We start from the raw sequence: 16,583 nt of genomic DNA on the forward strand, positions 1-16,583 counted from the left end.
TGCATCTTTTTCAGTGATATTTCTGGATTATAAACACACATTCACTCTCTCTCCTTTCTCTCTGCCCCAGTCCCATTTCTGTTCTTTCCCCTCCATTTTTAGAAAATTGTCAGCAGTTTATCTGTGGTTAAAGCATATGAGAAGACAAATGGCTTGGGAGTCTGCAATTTTTTTAACAGAGATTAAAATTAAACTTGACAAGAAAGTCTTTTCTAATAGGGAGGTAATTAATGTTAAATATTTTATATTAAAAGAAATATCTAAAGGCACTGATATATTTCACATGAGCAGAATGAGGACTATGCTTAGCACTTTTCAAAATCCCATAAATGATTTTCAAAAGCACTAACTGAAATAGCCAAAGAGCAAATTAGGAAACTGTTCCAAGGAAAAAGACTGAGCTAGGAGTCTGTCACTTGGAATAATGGTCAGAGTTGAAAATTCAGCTTTTTATGTTTCACCCACCACTAACATCCAGAGTCTGATGGTCTTTACACAAGCTGAAGAAGACCTTATTCAAACAGTATTGCCACTGATTTCAGCGGGACTACTGACATAGGAAAGCACTGGACAGTATGATAGAGACAGAATTTTGTCACAGAAAAGCCACCAACTACCCTGTGTGTCCTGAAACAATGCTGCAGTTATAAGTGTACATATGAATACCTCTTAAAGGTATGGATATAGGGCTGTCTAGCATAAATGTCATTGCATTTGACACCAGGTAAAGCCGGGCTTCAAATTCAACATCTACACTCTCGATGTTTCAAATGCTCCACTTGTGACAGTTGGTCTGAACAGACATTGCAAATATATTTAGATCACAATCACTTTCTGTATTCAAATTCCAGTCCTTCAGACCTTTCAACCTATAAAGAGCTTTAGCTCCTACAATTTGAGGCTCTGCCTGCTTCCTAAATCCCCTGAATTACCAGGACTGACATAATGATGCAAGCTTTGTGCAGGAGTGGGACTGAATCCCTTGCCGCTTAATATAATGTGTGCTCACTATTTTATCTACTTGTGTAATATAATTTCATATTAATTTACTGAAATTCTGGGCTTATTAATAAAGAGAAGGAGGTTTTGGTAACTGGTATCCTCTTCCTGAAGTGTTTGGTGTCAGCAAAAGTAYGTAATATTGGCATCTAGGACTATGTATCATTCATACTGAACCTGGACATAGAGTGGTGCAAGCTATTTTCTGAACACTTTGGCCTTCGCAAAAGGCGCCACCGTTGAGCGGTGCAGGATTGGTGCAGGTCCTCGTACGCTTCTGAAAGCCTCTTCCACATCGGCTGTTACATACTGACCACTCAGTCCAGGTCGACCAGCCTCCATTCACTGGAAAACGAGAAATAAGAATCAGACAACATAATAAAGTCATTTGGGTCAGCGCAAGGGTGTCTCTAGCTCTGTATCATACTGTCTCCAACAGCAGTCACAAGTGACGCCTGGGAAGACTATGACCAGAACTACTGAATAAACACAAACCCACATTTCCAAGGTACAGAATGTGCAGTGACCCAAAGTCAGCGCGCAAGCCCAAGAAATGCTGACACTGAACGAAAAAGACCATTTGACAACTACTACGGCTGGCAGGTGACTTGCCTCTTTCTGAAAACTGACCCGACCCAGCACTAAACCCCAAACGATGATTGTATGAGTGAAACCCGCGGGGGCTCAGAGCGCACCTGCAGCTGGGTTAGCCCGAAAGCCTGTGCTCCGAAAGCTGCATTGTTTCCCAGAGGAAGATAACCTGTGCTCCAGCTCCTTCTCAGACCTACCCATAATCTACGCGTGCTGAGAGACGCCTGTGCTTTGAACACGTAGACCAGGAATTGATGATTTTCTTTTCCTTTCTTTACAGAAGGTGATTTCAGGATGTTAGGGCAACTTTACCCACCGCTCCATAGAGACAGCTGGTGCATATGCGTGTCCCAGCATTACCATGACAGGTGTTGAAGCTGCTCAGAGTGAATACACACTAAACACACTTTTTATTTCTGGACTGTGGGAAGATATTTATTGCTGACTCTCTTTTTCATCCATCTCAGCTTCAGGGATGGATGGACTGATGGAGAGGGAGCTACGCTGCTCAATGTAATAACGTAGTCATCAGGGTATGGATAACATATTAACTGCTCAGATTTTTCAATCCCTAAATGTTTGTGTTATGACACAAGCATTAAGCAGCTCTGGTAGAAAAAGCATAAAAATGGCTGCTCCCTTACATATGTCTCTTGAGTGCACAGTTGAAAAAAATATCGTATATGTATGAGGAAGAGTTGCGGTATGCCTACATCTTTATATTGCTGCATTCATCACAGTTACAAAACACAGTGCTCATGCAAGGTCCATCCCTCAATATCACAAACACTGCTAATCAACTCAATTCAGCCAGTTTTCTATAAAAACTGAGCTAAAAGGCCCTCATTGTAACTTCAGGGAAGCAACTGCTTACAATTAAATCTAACTGCCACCCTGAATATGAAATGAATATTAGGGATAATCATAGGGATTTTTTTCCCTACTTCTCTAACCTATAATTAAACTGATTGTAAGGAACACGAGGACAGTCAGCTGGCACRTCGTCAGAGCAGGTTTCGTGCTGGCGGCTACCCCCTGCCTGAGACGCACCAGGGCAAGGAGTTTGCAGGGGCAGAGGCCAGACCTGGTGGGACGGAGCCGCTGAACAACACAGGCTGGACGTGAGCCCCGGAGGGCGCCTGACCCAAAACGCATCAGCCTCGACCGCAGATCGGGGCAGTGGATGCAGGCRTAGAATAACGTTATCCAGCGCTGCGTATCCCCCTGATGCGTATGATTAAGGCAGGCTGTGTGACTATGAACTGCAGTCCCAGGGTGCTTCCTACCTTTGCTAAGTTGCCACTGACATTGGAGTAYGCTTTGGTAGTACACACTGAAAGTAAGTATATTTAAAGAGATATAAGAGGGTGGATGACTCTGCTGAGCTCTGATGCTCTTCTCAGTAGCTGGGAGCACAAACCACCTTTCAGTTTTGCTCTATTTCTGAAAAGCTTCACTAAGAACGTAGAACAATTTGGCGGAAAGCAATGTCTCCGCTCTGATGCTGTAGGAAATGCCCTCATGGTTATCTGCGGCATCCAGCTGGCGCGAGCGACAAGGCGAGCGACTGCCTTCCCTTCAGCGAGGCCAGGGGCTGTTTGTGCAAGCAGCCTGCCCCTTCCTCCTTTACCTGCTGCTGCCTAGTACCAACAAGGCAAACCATCAGTTCTGAGCTGAGTTTCCACACTGAACTCGGACTGCACTCCCGGCGTACGGCTATAAGTCAGCAAGCAGCACAGGASGCCCCTCTGCTCCCTGACTGCAGCACGGAGCAGCCTACGGGGATTTCTCATCTTTAAAAGTCTTCCTTCTGCCTCAAAGAAGCAGCCCGCCGCTCGCTTCCGGCGGCACATCCATCTGCGCGCGGTGGACAAGGCATCGCTCACCGTAGACGATCACAGTTGCTGTAGTGCTTTTCCTTTTGGCCACGATGTTTTTGGCGACACAGGTGTAATTGGCTGTGTCAGACAGACGGGCTTGCTTGATGATCAGGTTGTGATCAATGGTGATATAAAAATTTCGGTCTTCCACAGGATCAATCACCTCCTCGTTCTTCAGCCACTCCACCTGGGGGTTTCAAAGGGCCAGAGGGAAGGCAATGAGTCCTCACCAGGTCACGCCGCAACGGGCAAAACATATGGGATTATCTGGCTCATCCCAGATAGCGCTACAAGTCAGAGCGCATTACGAAAGACTCACCTGACGCACGCCGCCAACTGAAATAACACACCGCAGCGGAAACGTGGGAGAACAAGGTTTAAGCCTTCGTTTCCTTCGAGCCCCTTTCCCTCCCGCCATTTCACACAATAGTGTTCTTGTCTCGCCTTGAAAACGGCAATGCCTTTGCAAAGGCTGCTGCCTACCGCACGTGCACGAGCAGCTCGTCTGCGCTTTCAGTCTGACGCACAGGACAAGGCACGGCTGTATCTTAGGACTGGACTTACAAACAGAAAATTCCCTTATACCATCAAAACCCCCCAAACAGCCGAGGTTTCTTATTCTTTTGCATGTCTTGTCCAATCAGGCAGTAAATAATGCAACAACCTTGTATGTGCCCGTACTGGCTCTAACACAGTGAGGCCCTACTACCAGAGCAGGTAAGAAATCACAGACAAATTACAAACGCAAAAATATTTTAAAGTATGCACACACTCACACATATATGCATGTTATTGTTTTGCTGGAATCAGGATTAAACAAAATAAAGACAGTTACCAAGGAAATAGAGAATCACAAATACTACATAAATGCTTGTTTTTCCTTTTTCTTTAGGTAAGCTATACTTTATTTTAATAAAGTGTAATTTCCTTAGTTACACAGAAAAATATTTTTATATGTGACTTTTAATCCAGACAATGTTCTCTTTATTGCCTTCCTAAAGAAACACCCTATTATATCCCAGCTGACTGCGCTGAGCCACCCTAATATAATTTGGCTGAAAATCTAGTAGCTTGTTTTCATTTGAAGGGAGCGAGCTCTGAGGGAAGGGACTGGGGCTCTGGATGGATCAAAGCAGGGCCTTCATGTCACTGGATCATTTCAGCTTGTGCCCAGGATTTAATTAAAGGAAGAAAAACAAAAACATAATCAACCCACTGGAATCAAGAGGTGTGAACTGCCAAGACCTGCTCTTGCAAACCCCGCTTTTCCAAAGATATTTGAAGAAGTGCCCAAACATCAGCAAATGCGGAAGCCGACAAAGAGCCCGCTCCCCACCAGCGATAGCCGTGCAAACCGCTGCGAGCCGCAGGGAGACAACCAAGGGCCTCTCCCAGCTTTCAACACAGAGGGCTCGATTCATCCCCCGGTGGAGCTGGTCGAACGCTGCAAGACCAGCCCGTGCGAGCACGTGCTCCTCCACCACCGGCTTCCCCTCTTTAATCCTGACTCTGAGCAGATCCAATTTGAGTATCACCAAGTTTGTACGCACAAACGCCCCGACCTGTGCGTAATCAAGAATACCTGCTTATAATATTAAGCCAGGAGGTAGCCCTGCAACGCAGCATGCAGGCATCCCAGCTCAGACAGCTGCAGCCTTCAAGATCGCCGCACAGGTCAACCTGATTTTGCTTCCTCACTTACATATTAATGAACGTAACGTCACTGCCCTGAGGAAGGCTTGATTTAAAACCCTACTCTTTCACAGCAGATCGCTGCAGTGTGTGGTAGCTTTACAATTATAGCTACTTTACAGCTTAAAATGAGTGATGCAAAAAGGGCTGCAGAAATGGATGCGTGGGTCTGAGAGAAACATGGGAGGAGGAAAGAGATATAAAACTTTGGAAGCTGTGTCTCTGTCACAACAGCATTCATGCTTTATCTGCCGTAGGAGACATAAGCGTTTAGTCAATAACCTGGTTTTCCTTGCCAGGAAGACTAAAATTGTTCTTCCTCCTTTCTTGAATCCTAACAGACACCAGGCATAACCGAGGCAGACAGACTCTTACTCAGGCAGTGGCAATGGTTATCTCCTTCCTCGCCTGCAGGTCCAGCCTGCACGCATCTGGATGGAGAAGCAAGCTGGAAGCTTTCTTCTCCTCCTGCTCTGCTTCAGGCTGCCACTTAACCTCTGTGTCTCATACATACAGAATGTTTTTCTCAGTCTTCAATACTATTATTTATTTCTGGGATGGAGGACAGACTTGGGTTAGGACCCTAAAAAATGCTACAAGCACTAACGGAGCCGTGTACCACCTTCAAACCTACCGGTCCTTGCACCGTGCTCTACACTCTGAGGAAGTCAGGACAGCAGTGAGGACAGGACTACAGTTATATCACGGTCTGAGGTTCAGTCCAAAATTCTTCTGGTATGCACAAGCAAGTACATATGCAAGCACAACTCATCACTACCCAAGGGCTCCATTCTCACATAAATAATTCCAGTACTCTGCAGCACTCTCTCCAAATACACGCACACATACATACATATTCAGTCTGGGTCTCAGTTGATTAGACAAAATTAAAGCTATGAGCATTAAATTCCCTTTCATCTGTGCAAAACTAAAGATCATATGAAAATAGGAGTTGCCAATATCAGAAAACAGAGACTCTATATAATTTGGTATACTGCCTCTGGCTGTTCGTCAAATCTCTTAAGAAAAAGATCCTTTTCACCTAATGGCCCACAGAACTTGCTAATAAAAAACCATTAAGTTTGCAAAACATCAGGGTGCCTTTTTTCTGGAAAATATGTTTTGGCAGTATATTTGTAACCCAAACTCTGTGTATGTGTGTGTGCCTAAACCCAATCTCTTACAAGACACATCTTTAACATACCTAATTCCTTCTTGCTCTGGTATCCAAACAGAGTGTTTATGAGGTCATAAGTCTGTTCATGTAGCAAAATATAGTATCATTAAGTCTAAAGGGAGGAATTGAACAGATGATGGATGATTTGAGAGGAAAAAGGGTCTCCTTTCACATACATTTTAGCAATGAGCATAAAGAGTAACACAGAAAAGAACACCCCATTCCAATGATAATTAGCACTCGTGTTTTCTCCTTCAGTCCTTGTACAAATGTTAACTAATTAAAACACATTACAACATTTAAATGAGACTTTAGTACATATTTTCAGTTACTAATGGCCTAATTTTTTCCAGAGCTGCTCAGTATCTGCAGTGCACAACACCTCCGATCCTCTGGCCATGAAGCAGATTCTTCTTTTTTTTGGCCAAAGGTAACCAGAACTGGTGAGAGCAGCGCTGTATTTTTATGTAAGTAGGAGCTGATCAGGTGTCAAATACAAAAGAGAAGAGAGCAAAGTAGATCGAGACAGTGTGATTTATGAGTGACAAGTATGCAAACTGTTATTACAGCAGTTAAAGTAATGATCTCAGTTGATGTCATGTCATTCCCCAAGGTTCAGCCCCCTCACCGAAGTAGGCTGTAAAGCCAGTCAATGCAGAAACTCACCCTGCATTTAATTCGGCAGCCTGAACAACGCTGACGAGTGCCCTGGGTGAGCCTGGACACTCACACAAGGTGGGCAGAGGAGGCAGTGGGCGCTTACGTGCCGGAAACCGGTGCCCCTCCGGGTGAGTGGACAGAAAGTAGGCAGGACACCCAAGGGCAATTCAAATTGCACAAGATGTCAAGGTGTTTAGGATACTGAATCAGGCCCTTGCGTCTCCATTTTTTAACTCTCTAGAGAAGATATTTCTAGATCAGACATTTGCTGTTGCCTGGATATTGAGAATATATATTTACTGGCTATAGTCACAAAGATGCTTTAAACAGATACCTAGCTCTATTCATTTAATTAAATCAGCCACATCTCTCCAACTATTATTAATAAATATATGGATGGTTGCACACACACACACACACAAAGTCTGGCATTGGTTTTCTCTCCTCATAACAGAAATCATTCAATTGGCAACTATACTACCATGAAGGATGGTGTAAGTATTCCCTCATGGAGATGACAGCTATTGAAAATTACAACAACGTGCAACTAGTTTTTCTTAAGCACCAGCCCTACCGAACAAAGCACAAATTCACATTTCTTCTTTTAGTTTCCAAACTTTCTCAAGAAGGTATTACTATCTGTTAGATGTTTGTAAACTGCCTAAGAAGAGAAGGACCTTCTCTATTAAGGTGCGAACAGAGTGTAAAGAATATTAACTCGTAGTGTCTCTAGATGTTGAGAGGAACGCAGACATAGAGCACATACGAAGTTAGCTTTCTTTTGGTCAGAGCTCTCTAGTCCTTTGGATTTAATTTGCAAAGCAGCGAGCCGCATGGCTCCTGCCAGCTGTATTGTACCGGTACGTACTGTGCTGCTAAGGCATTTGCAGGCCTGCCATGAGACCGAGCCGTCCCCACAACCAGCTGCGGCAGCGCACAACCCGACGCGGCTGCAATTTAGAGCAGCGTACCTTGTAGCGTCTTTTCTGTCATTCCACTCCCTGGTGAGAGACAGATGTGTTGTCTCTAATTATTCACTGATTGGTATCGGGAGATACATTAACATAATTGGCACATTTGTTCTAATTAACAGAGGGAACCTGCCACATGCCACCCCACATGAAATGTGAGACCATGGGCAAGAACGGAAAAGCCACAGTCCTTGCTAGGGCTGTATCCTGGAGCTCTAGTCAGAGCTGTGTTGCCGTAGGATGTTTTCCAGCAGCACCCTGAAATAATGCAGCGAACACAGAGACTAAAACATGCAAAGCAGGGCCAGGTTTCTCTGCAGACTAAACGAACAGAGAGAACATAAATCACACGAGCGATTAAAGAAGTGGGAAAACCCATTAGAGAAGCTAATTGCTGACACAAACTTAGCCATGCCAAGTTACCAGCATTACTACATATTTAAATCTTTTGGCATACTTTCCTACATGTGACTGTTTCAGAAACTAGTAGTACAGGAGCACATCTGTGAAAGCAAAGGATGGAAAAGGGATGCGAGCTCCTCCAGCTCCTCTGCTCCTGATAGTACGAATGGTTCTTCACACCTCTCCAAGAGGAAACTCAGCAGGATGAGTCCTGGATCTGGTCTCGCTGCCTCCCTGGCACCAACCTGCCCTAGGCTCATCTGCAGAGCTGGGAGCACCTGCTGAAAACAGTACAAGTCTTTCATCCCATCAGACGTAGGCAAAACCCACTGATTCCTGTGAGCATAACTCTCCAGAACAAACAAGACGGGAACAGCTGACATCAACGACAGATTTGCCAGAATAAAAGGTGTGTTAGGATTGCAGGACATGACACAATTGCATTTGTGCCTTCCCTGTGCCTAGCGGAAACATCAGGATGGTTTTCAATCTGATCTCTTAGCAGGACCGGCATCTCAGCCCATGCTCTGCACAGCCGTATGGACTGGTGAACCCGACATTGCTCCCCTTGGCGCTATCCTGACTGTACTTGCACTGCTCTCAACACTGACAGGGCAATCGCAGCTCTACGGGCATCTACTACAAGGCTTGCTGGGTTCATCTGCATTGCCAAAACCAGATAAGTATCCTATTGCATATTGATATTAACTGCACACATACACCTTCCAGTAAGAACAAAATAAACATTTGTGAAACTAACTAACTACTGATTTGGACACAGTACAAGGCACCCAAGTGAGACTGAGAAAACTCTTAACAGTTTTCACAAAGGCAATTGAGCCAACAGCTATTTCAGATACTTTGAGAGCTGAGTGCCTTTTTGAAGAATGTTACTTGGTTTTTGGATTTGGTTTCAATGGTACACTTTCATCCCTGCAATTGCCCACCAAACAGGATGCTGTGTCCTTTGTGTACTAGTTTCTGGAAATAGATTTCTTATCTGTTTTAAGGTTAAAAGAAAAAGTCATCTCCAAAAAGGCTGAAATTACAGCTGTGAGAGAGCACAAAACACATATCGGGAATGAGACAGCAAGTGCTAACCACAGTGACATTTTGTTCAGTTGTTGTTACTTTGCCTCTGCTGCCAATAAGGGGAGTTTGTTTTCCTGCTGTGGAAACACTTCCTTAATTGCACATATATCCAGCTTGCCACCCGAGCACTAAAATCTATATGGAGTGTGTGTACAGCTGCTGGATGTGTCTGAGCCTCTTACGGCTTTGCTTTACGCACGATGGGGAAGTGAAGCCGCACAGAAGGATAAACTTCACAGGCCAAGGGGGACTGCAGGGCTCAGGTAACACCACATGGAGAACTTTATTGTTCAGCCTTAAAATCAAACACAGATCACAGCACCATTAACCAAAAGTGGCGGTGGCTGTGGTGGGGCCCCCAGGAAAACAGGTCCCTTGCTGCACTCACCTCCCTGCGTGAACGAGGGCTTGGGGCCGGAGGTCCTGCAGCTCACGGGTGTGGGTCGGCGCTTTCGGCACCGAGCGCCCCCACCAAGTGGACATGCGGGCCAGCCGAACCCCGGACCTGCTGCGAGGAGTCTCTTCGGACACAGCTTTAAACTAATTATCAACGTGAAGTCTGCTGTTCTTCGACTATGCCAGGGATGGATGCACAGACAGATAGATGACCTCATTCTTCACAGCATTAAGTTATTTGCTTTTTGTGATGCTTAAATTCAATATGGGAAAAAGATGGTGGAGGTGACTGAAGTCCCTGAGAACGGCACCTTTCCTGTTCTCCGTAAAAGCTGTAGCCATTCCTAGTGCCTGCTGTATTGACAGCTCCTCCAGTGTCCTATCAATTTCAGAGGTATACAGGATTTTGTTCAGGTTAGATTTCTTTTTTAGTGATAAAATGCTATCAGCTTTAGAAGCACCTGGAAATTTAGGAGCAAAACTCAGCAAAATCTGATCAAGTGACTCTTAAGTGACAGCTAGTGTACCCTCCGTAGACAAAATTTTGGAAACACCTCAGTTAAAACACGGAAGTATCATAATTATTCACACCTATAGTGCGCACTAAATCTGAAGAATTTACTGCTACAGGAACTGATGAAGTCAAACACTATAGATGGGACTGAGAATACGGACAGAAATTCAGGCTGGGCAAACTCTGCCAGTGGTAACACTGGTACTTCAGACACTAGGAGGGCTGCTGGCTACAGGGGCAGGTATCAGTCAGTGTCAAAGTGGGACCAGATGGACTAATCTTACAGGCATACAGAATAGTACTTCTCTCCAGGATGTGGAGCTAGCTTCTCTACGGAGAAAGTTTGGAGGTATACTGTCTGCCCCATCAAAAAATACTGTTAAAAGCGCTTTCCCACACTGTGCATCTTCCAAAAATATGCGTAAGGTAAAAAATTGTTGTTGCTGAGTAGAGCCTGAAGAGAAGAGGAACATAGTGTGAGCTAAACCAGGATCCCAAAGTCATCTTAGCAGCCAAAAGCAGGCTGGGAAGAGGATGGCTTAGCAGGGTGCACGTCACTGCTCTTGTAGGAAGCCTCTCATTATGTTATTCTATAGAGGACCTAGAAACCTGACTATTTTTCCAGGCCCGCAGATCATTTTTGACTGTGGTCAGATCTAAACATACAGCAACTTACTCACTTAGGAGCAAACTCTGCCCTTACCTACATTGGTGTCAATGGAATTGCACTAGAAAGTGCAGAGCCAAAAGAAAATTTAGATATGAAAAAAACAGGTCCTGAAGGAAGAGCTACATATCTCAGTATGAGTTTCTGCATGATGGAAACTAACCAGTAGGAAATATTAAAAATAACCTGTAGTGAGCATATTCCCAGGGAAGCAGAAGACATGAATTCCAGCCTGTGCTCAAGAAGGGAGTTATAAACTGCCTCTTGCGTTCCTCATCAGTGCCCTGTGCACCCACCAACACACTGGAGAGCATCTCCAGGGTGCAAAAAGGAGCAGAAACATGTGGGACCACACACTGACTGTTATGGGGAGCTTTATGCTGCAAGCTTTGGAGAAGGGCAGGCCTGCGCTGCCAGACTTCACTCAATGTCTAAATGGGCCTTAATCAATCGTAGGAGCCAAAATAGTCGCTTTGAGCACCACTTCTGGAGCACATCCTTGCCCTCTTATCACACCACTGACCCAGGAGAGGCAATTTACATCCTCATCGTCTGCTGGCACAACAGAGCCGGGCGCACAGTGAGCGCGGCAGCGATCTGTGCTGGAATCTGGTAGCGAGAGGAAGAGGATCGCGCTCCCTGCACATGCTCCCCATGCTGCTCTTCCCAGCCTCCCGCCTCTCGGCAGCAGGAGGCAATTCTATCACATGTCGCAAGGCACTACGCAAGTCAACGCCGTTTCCCAGCTAATCAGTATCTGCGGCCACAAACTCCTCTGATCCCCTCTCTAAAAGCTCGCWTTCCTGCTGGGAATACAAAACACTGCCTCGGCAGCACACACCTGCATGGATATGCATACACATGAAGCTCCAATTAAGGGATAACTGCAGCAAAGCATAAGCGGCTCTCGTGAAACAAAGCAAACAGCAGTCATATTAATAATCAATTAGATGGAGCAGCCACCTGATGTTGCCTATTTGGAGAAGTTGCCAGCTGCCACCAGCTTTTGCCCATGCAACAGCAGCCGAATAAAGTCTGTGTCACAGTCATTTTGACTTGGCAAAACAACTTGTTCTACCTCTTGACTTGTGAATGTTTTTCCCCTTACCCTAGCTCCGAACTGAAGACACGAATGTACATAAATATCACGTCAGGATTTAAACCCAAATGGGTCACCAAACTGTACACTGCACCCCATTCTCCAATTAAACCCCTATGTGAAACAGCTCAACTGAAATTAAAGAAGCAATTATCCCTTTGTTGAAGGTGCAGCAAATCACACATTTCATTGCAAAAGTTCATCTAGCTGCTTATGGCATATTAACTAATCTTACATCTCATTGATGTTCTGATCTATAACCTATTGCAATGAGCTAATTTGATGGGACTTGGTGTCTCTCATCATATTTTTTCATGTGCAATACAATGCTGGCATCTCTCAAAGAACAAATGGAATGAGCTAAGAGATTAATTGCTAATAATTCTGCTTGTACTGTTGGAGCATCACAGGATGGGACCCTGTAAAGAATGTGATCCTTCCTGGCTTCTCAGGTTAAGTTTGAAAAAATGCACACACAAACCAGAGTGGAATTACAACGGTGGTTTCTGATGACAACGGGAAGGGCAACAGTCTGAAGTCCAGACGCACTGAGCAACAGCTGCTCCCATTGACTCTGGTTGGCCAGGCTGCTTATCTCACCACCTTAGCCTCCACCAAGGAAAAACACAAGGCAAGGAGCCATGCGCGTAGTGCAAAGTACCTTACAGCTACTTGCATTTTCGCTCATTCTTATTTCCATTCCAATTTTCTTTTCATTGTAGTCATCTGTGAATTTGCCCCTTCGCCCCCTCAGGTACGTGTAGATACCTCAGTATAACAGTGCCTGTGGGGAACTGGTCCTTCAGTTGTTTGTCAAGTAGGAAACAACAAAACATTTACCCAGGCATTTCAGAACCTGTTAGTTGGTTTGGCTTGGTATTGGTTATAAAACTGGGAGTGGGGAGGCATGATTTTGAAGAGGGCTTTTGCTCTAGACTGCTTATCCTGATTAAAGCCCTAATGTGAACAGCTCTCCATTGCTTTGAGAACTACAGCAGCACTCTGGAAATCTGGGGAGAGTCAAGGCTGTTGGGGTTTCCCTTGAATTTTGTTGTCTCGCTGCTAATTTTCCCTTCTACATCCCCTCTGCAGCCAGCCTGCAGCTGGCACTGATGCTGCTGTTGCTTAAGTGCAGCTGGCACCGCTGCTGCTGGGGGGTGGTGGGCAGAAGCACACAGCCACAGAGAAGCTGATCTGATTTTCCCCGCGACCGAGCAAAGCCTCTGTTCCCACTTTGTCCCAAGCGAACCAGCTGAATGTACTTTGATTTGACCCAGGCCATGAGACTGGTGTATTTTAATATACCTTCTTTTATTTAGATCTTGGGCTTTTCTTTAGTGGCTGTTGTCTGAGTCTACTTTAATGCTCGTGATACCCTAGTGGATCTGAGGGACTAGTAAGTGCTGCTTTAAAAGCTTTGCTTGCCAGTCTCTGTCTTCGTCCTTTTTGCCCTCTGGAGCACTGTATGCTGCTATGTGGTTCCACTTTTCAATAATAATAAGACCTGTTCTAGCATTGATCCATAAGAGGTTGAATGGTTAATTGCGATCAAATATGCTGGGAAATATAAAACTAAATTCCCTAGCTAATGAAGGAGAAAAGAATGTATCCCTAAATGTGGTTGTTCCCACTACTTTCTAATATCAGGAAAAACAAAATGGAGAGGCAGAATACAACCAAAAGGAGAAAAAACAAGGGGAAGACTCTAGGACTCTAGACTCCAGTATTCACTAAATGTCTCACAGCATAAGCTTTTTCTTCCTCTGTTTTGTTTTTAAAGCCAGTGATCACTTCAGAAGCCAGTAAATCGAAAAAGCAAAACAAAACCCCGTGCCCAGAGTAGGGAAGACTTTGAGGTACATGCTCACCAAAGCATTTGGAAATATTGCTAACAGCTGCTGCATTTACATTACCCTATTCCACTTGGGACAGCGGGAATCAAACCAGTCTTTCTATAATGTGAAAAAAGCCTCATAGTCTACTGCTTGCCCAAATCCTTTCTTACTTGGTTACCTGTACCGTCATATCAGAAAGTTCTCCGAACAAATAAATGAACTCTTAAACAAAGAACTCATTCATCTCTAAATTAAAATAATCATGTAATCCTTCAACCCACCAAGGTACCTTTCATCTTTCCATTTTTTAAAATTTATCTTACTAGCTTCAGCAAGTGGCTGTAATAAAGTGTCACATTAAGGTTTTCATATTCATTAGTGTTCAGGTCTTTGTTCTTTTAATAGTGTTGGAAAGAATCTACAAAGAGGCTGTATTAGGCTGCTGTCCAATCTGGGTGTTTGATCTCTTTCTGGCTTCAAAAGTCAAAAGAGAAAAAAAAATCAACGCTGAGAACAGTTCTTTTGAATGTCAGATGGGGTGGATACGATTTCTGAGGCTGCCAAGTGTTAATTGGTGTCTGCCCCGACCACGGTACAAATAAGATTCAGAGCCAGTTAACATACAGTCATGAATCTCTGCTATTGACAAAGTAAGCCAGGACATTAAAGAGCAGGAAAAAGTGCCATTATTATGAGGGCAGCTCACAGAGGATCTTTTCAGAGATCACTTCCTTGGGAGATGTTGTACTAGGAAGCAGACATGGCTAGCAGGGCACATTTTTTAGCCTTTAAAGCAGCTCAGTGGAGGGAAGACACATATAATTCGACTTAAGAAAAACAATTACCAATGCTAATGGCTCTTCCAGAATGTTTATGAGAGCAGAGAGAGTTCCCTGTCCATACATCATGCTAAATCATGTTGCTTGGGTCTCAGACACCTGACTGGGCTTTACAGACCTTTCTGAGGGAATAACTGGACTAACTGCTGAAAATGCAGAGTTGCGTGTAACACCACACTCATACAAACTGCCCGTCACGAGCAATCTCAGTTTCCAGCAGTGGTTAACTTCCCCAATACTGCCATGCATCTGCAGAACAACATGCCCTGCAAATACTCTTGTCATTGCACAACAGCAAGTTGTTTTGATGCTAAGAAACAAAGGTAAAAAAAAAAGTCGATAAGTTCTTGAGGAAAGCCAACTGATTAATATTGCAGTTGTCAGCAAGCTGGCTCAGCAGACCTAAGCGCTCTTTACACTTTTGGGGATCTTAATAGCGAAAGAAAACAGCCTAAGGAAAAAGAGAATAGGAGAAATCTTCTATGCTAATTATCCCTTCTGATGTTTGTGGACACTTTTCTGCAATTCTGATTAAATCTAAACTTGGGTTAGATAGGGAGGTAACACTTTACACTTCATCCCCTGAGAAATCAGTCATCAGCACTGAATGACAACCACTTTGCTACTTAGCCATGACAGTCTAACTTATCCTAATGCAAATTGGCAACAATTTCTTCTGTGTGTGGCAGAGGAAAACCGAGAAGAATTCAGATAGGGGAATTACCGTCATTAACAATCAATTTTTCTCTTAACAGCAGCGGTGGATTTATGATTTCAGAGGCCCCCTGTAACTCAGAGACCTCCCTCCCGCACTTAGGCAGGCTCCTACGCACAGAGAAACCCACTGCTGCTGTTGGGCACAGACTGACTGAAGGATTGGCTCTCTCCTGTCCCGTGGAGGGCAGGCCACTGTGAGCCTGCGCACTGTGTTCATTTAAATGCCAAAAGCAAATCCGATAAACCCACAAAATGGATTCTTATGTAGACACTTCCCCCTCCTTGCCCCCACCCCATGCTGCTTGGCCTGGGAGCCCCGTATCAGGTCACGGTGCACCCCCTTGTGCTGAGCTGGCCAGCTGGTGCACACACAGGCATGTGCACAAGCATGCGAGGGAAATAAAGTCTGACAAAATAAAAATTAAAATGTCTTAACAGTATCTCTCTCAATAACTGAAACATCTTTTTCTTTAAAAATAAAAGGAAAGATAATAGGCTGGTATTAATATGTCCCACCAGGTATGTGTCACTTAGATGCCAGCTACAGCTATAATTTTTGAAAAGGAACAAAAAACTGAAACCAAACCGCCCGTAGCTCTGCTCAGCAGGGTGCCGTAATCGCCTCCAAAGTCATTAATCAGTTCCCAATCAATCTATTCCACCCGCAGCAGGCAGCCAGCTCTCCATCGACACCCATTCATCATGCCATGCCCCAATTCACTGCACCATTAGCCACAGATTCGGCCTCAGTGAGGATAACCAAGCGCCAGGCGCCAGGGCAAGACACAGTTGCTGCTCACCTCGGCTACTGGGATGCCTTCGGGGGGACGGCACTGGAGCAGGACTTCTTGCTCCAGGGACACTTCTTTCCCCAAGGGCTCCTGCTCGAAAGTCTTCCGGAGATCTGGGGAAGGAGAAGGAGAAGGAGAGGGAGAAGGAGAAGGAGAGGGAGAAGGAGAAGGAGAAGGAGAAGGAGAAGGAGAAGGAGAGGGAGAAGGAGAAGGAGAAGAAGGAGAGGAGAGGAGAGGAGAGGAGAGGAGAGGAGAGGAGAG

At 44.8% G+C, this 16,583-nt stretch overlaps 1 protein-coding gene across 1 annotated transcript in view; it reads right to left on the reverse strand.

The window, feature by feature from the left end:
* The window catches only part of UNC5C (unc-5 netrin receptor C), a 94,794-nt gene that overhangs the window by 45,212 nt on the left and 32,999 nt on the right, over nt 1-16,583 (reverse strand). Inside the window, exons 4-6 of the mRNA XM_026084195.1 lie at nt 16,332-16,435; nt 3,477-3,657; nt 1,177-1,344 (exon numbers count right to left, since the gene is read on the reverse strand). Of these exons, the coding sequence (XP_025939980.1) occupies nt 1,177-1,344; nt 3,477-3,657; nt 16,332-16,435 (453 nt within the window). The remainder of the gene's footprint in view (nt 1-1,176; nt 1,345-3,476; nt 3,658-16,331; nt 16,436-16,583) is intronic.

Source organism: Apteryx rowi, unplaced genomic scaffold (genome assembly GCF_003343035.1).
Source record: "Apteryx rowi isolate R43461 unplaced genomic scaffold, aptRow1 scaffold_63, whole genome shotgun sequence".
Classification (NCBI taxonomy): Eukaryota; Metazoa; Chordata; class Aves; order Apterygiformes; family Apterygidae; genus Apteryx; species Apteryx rowi.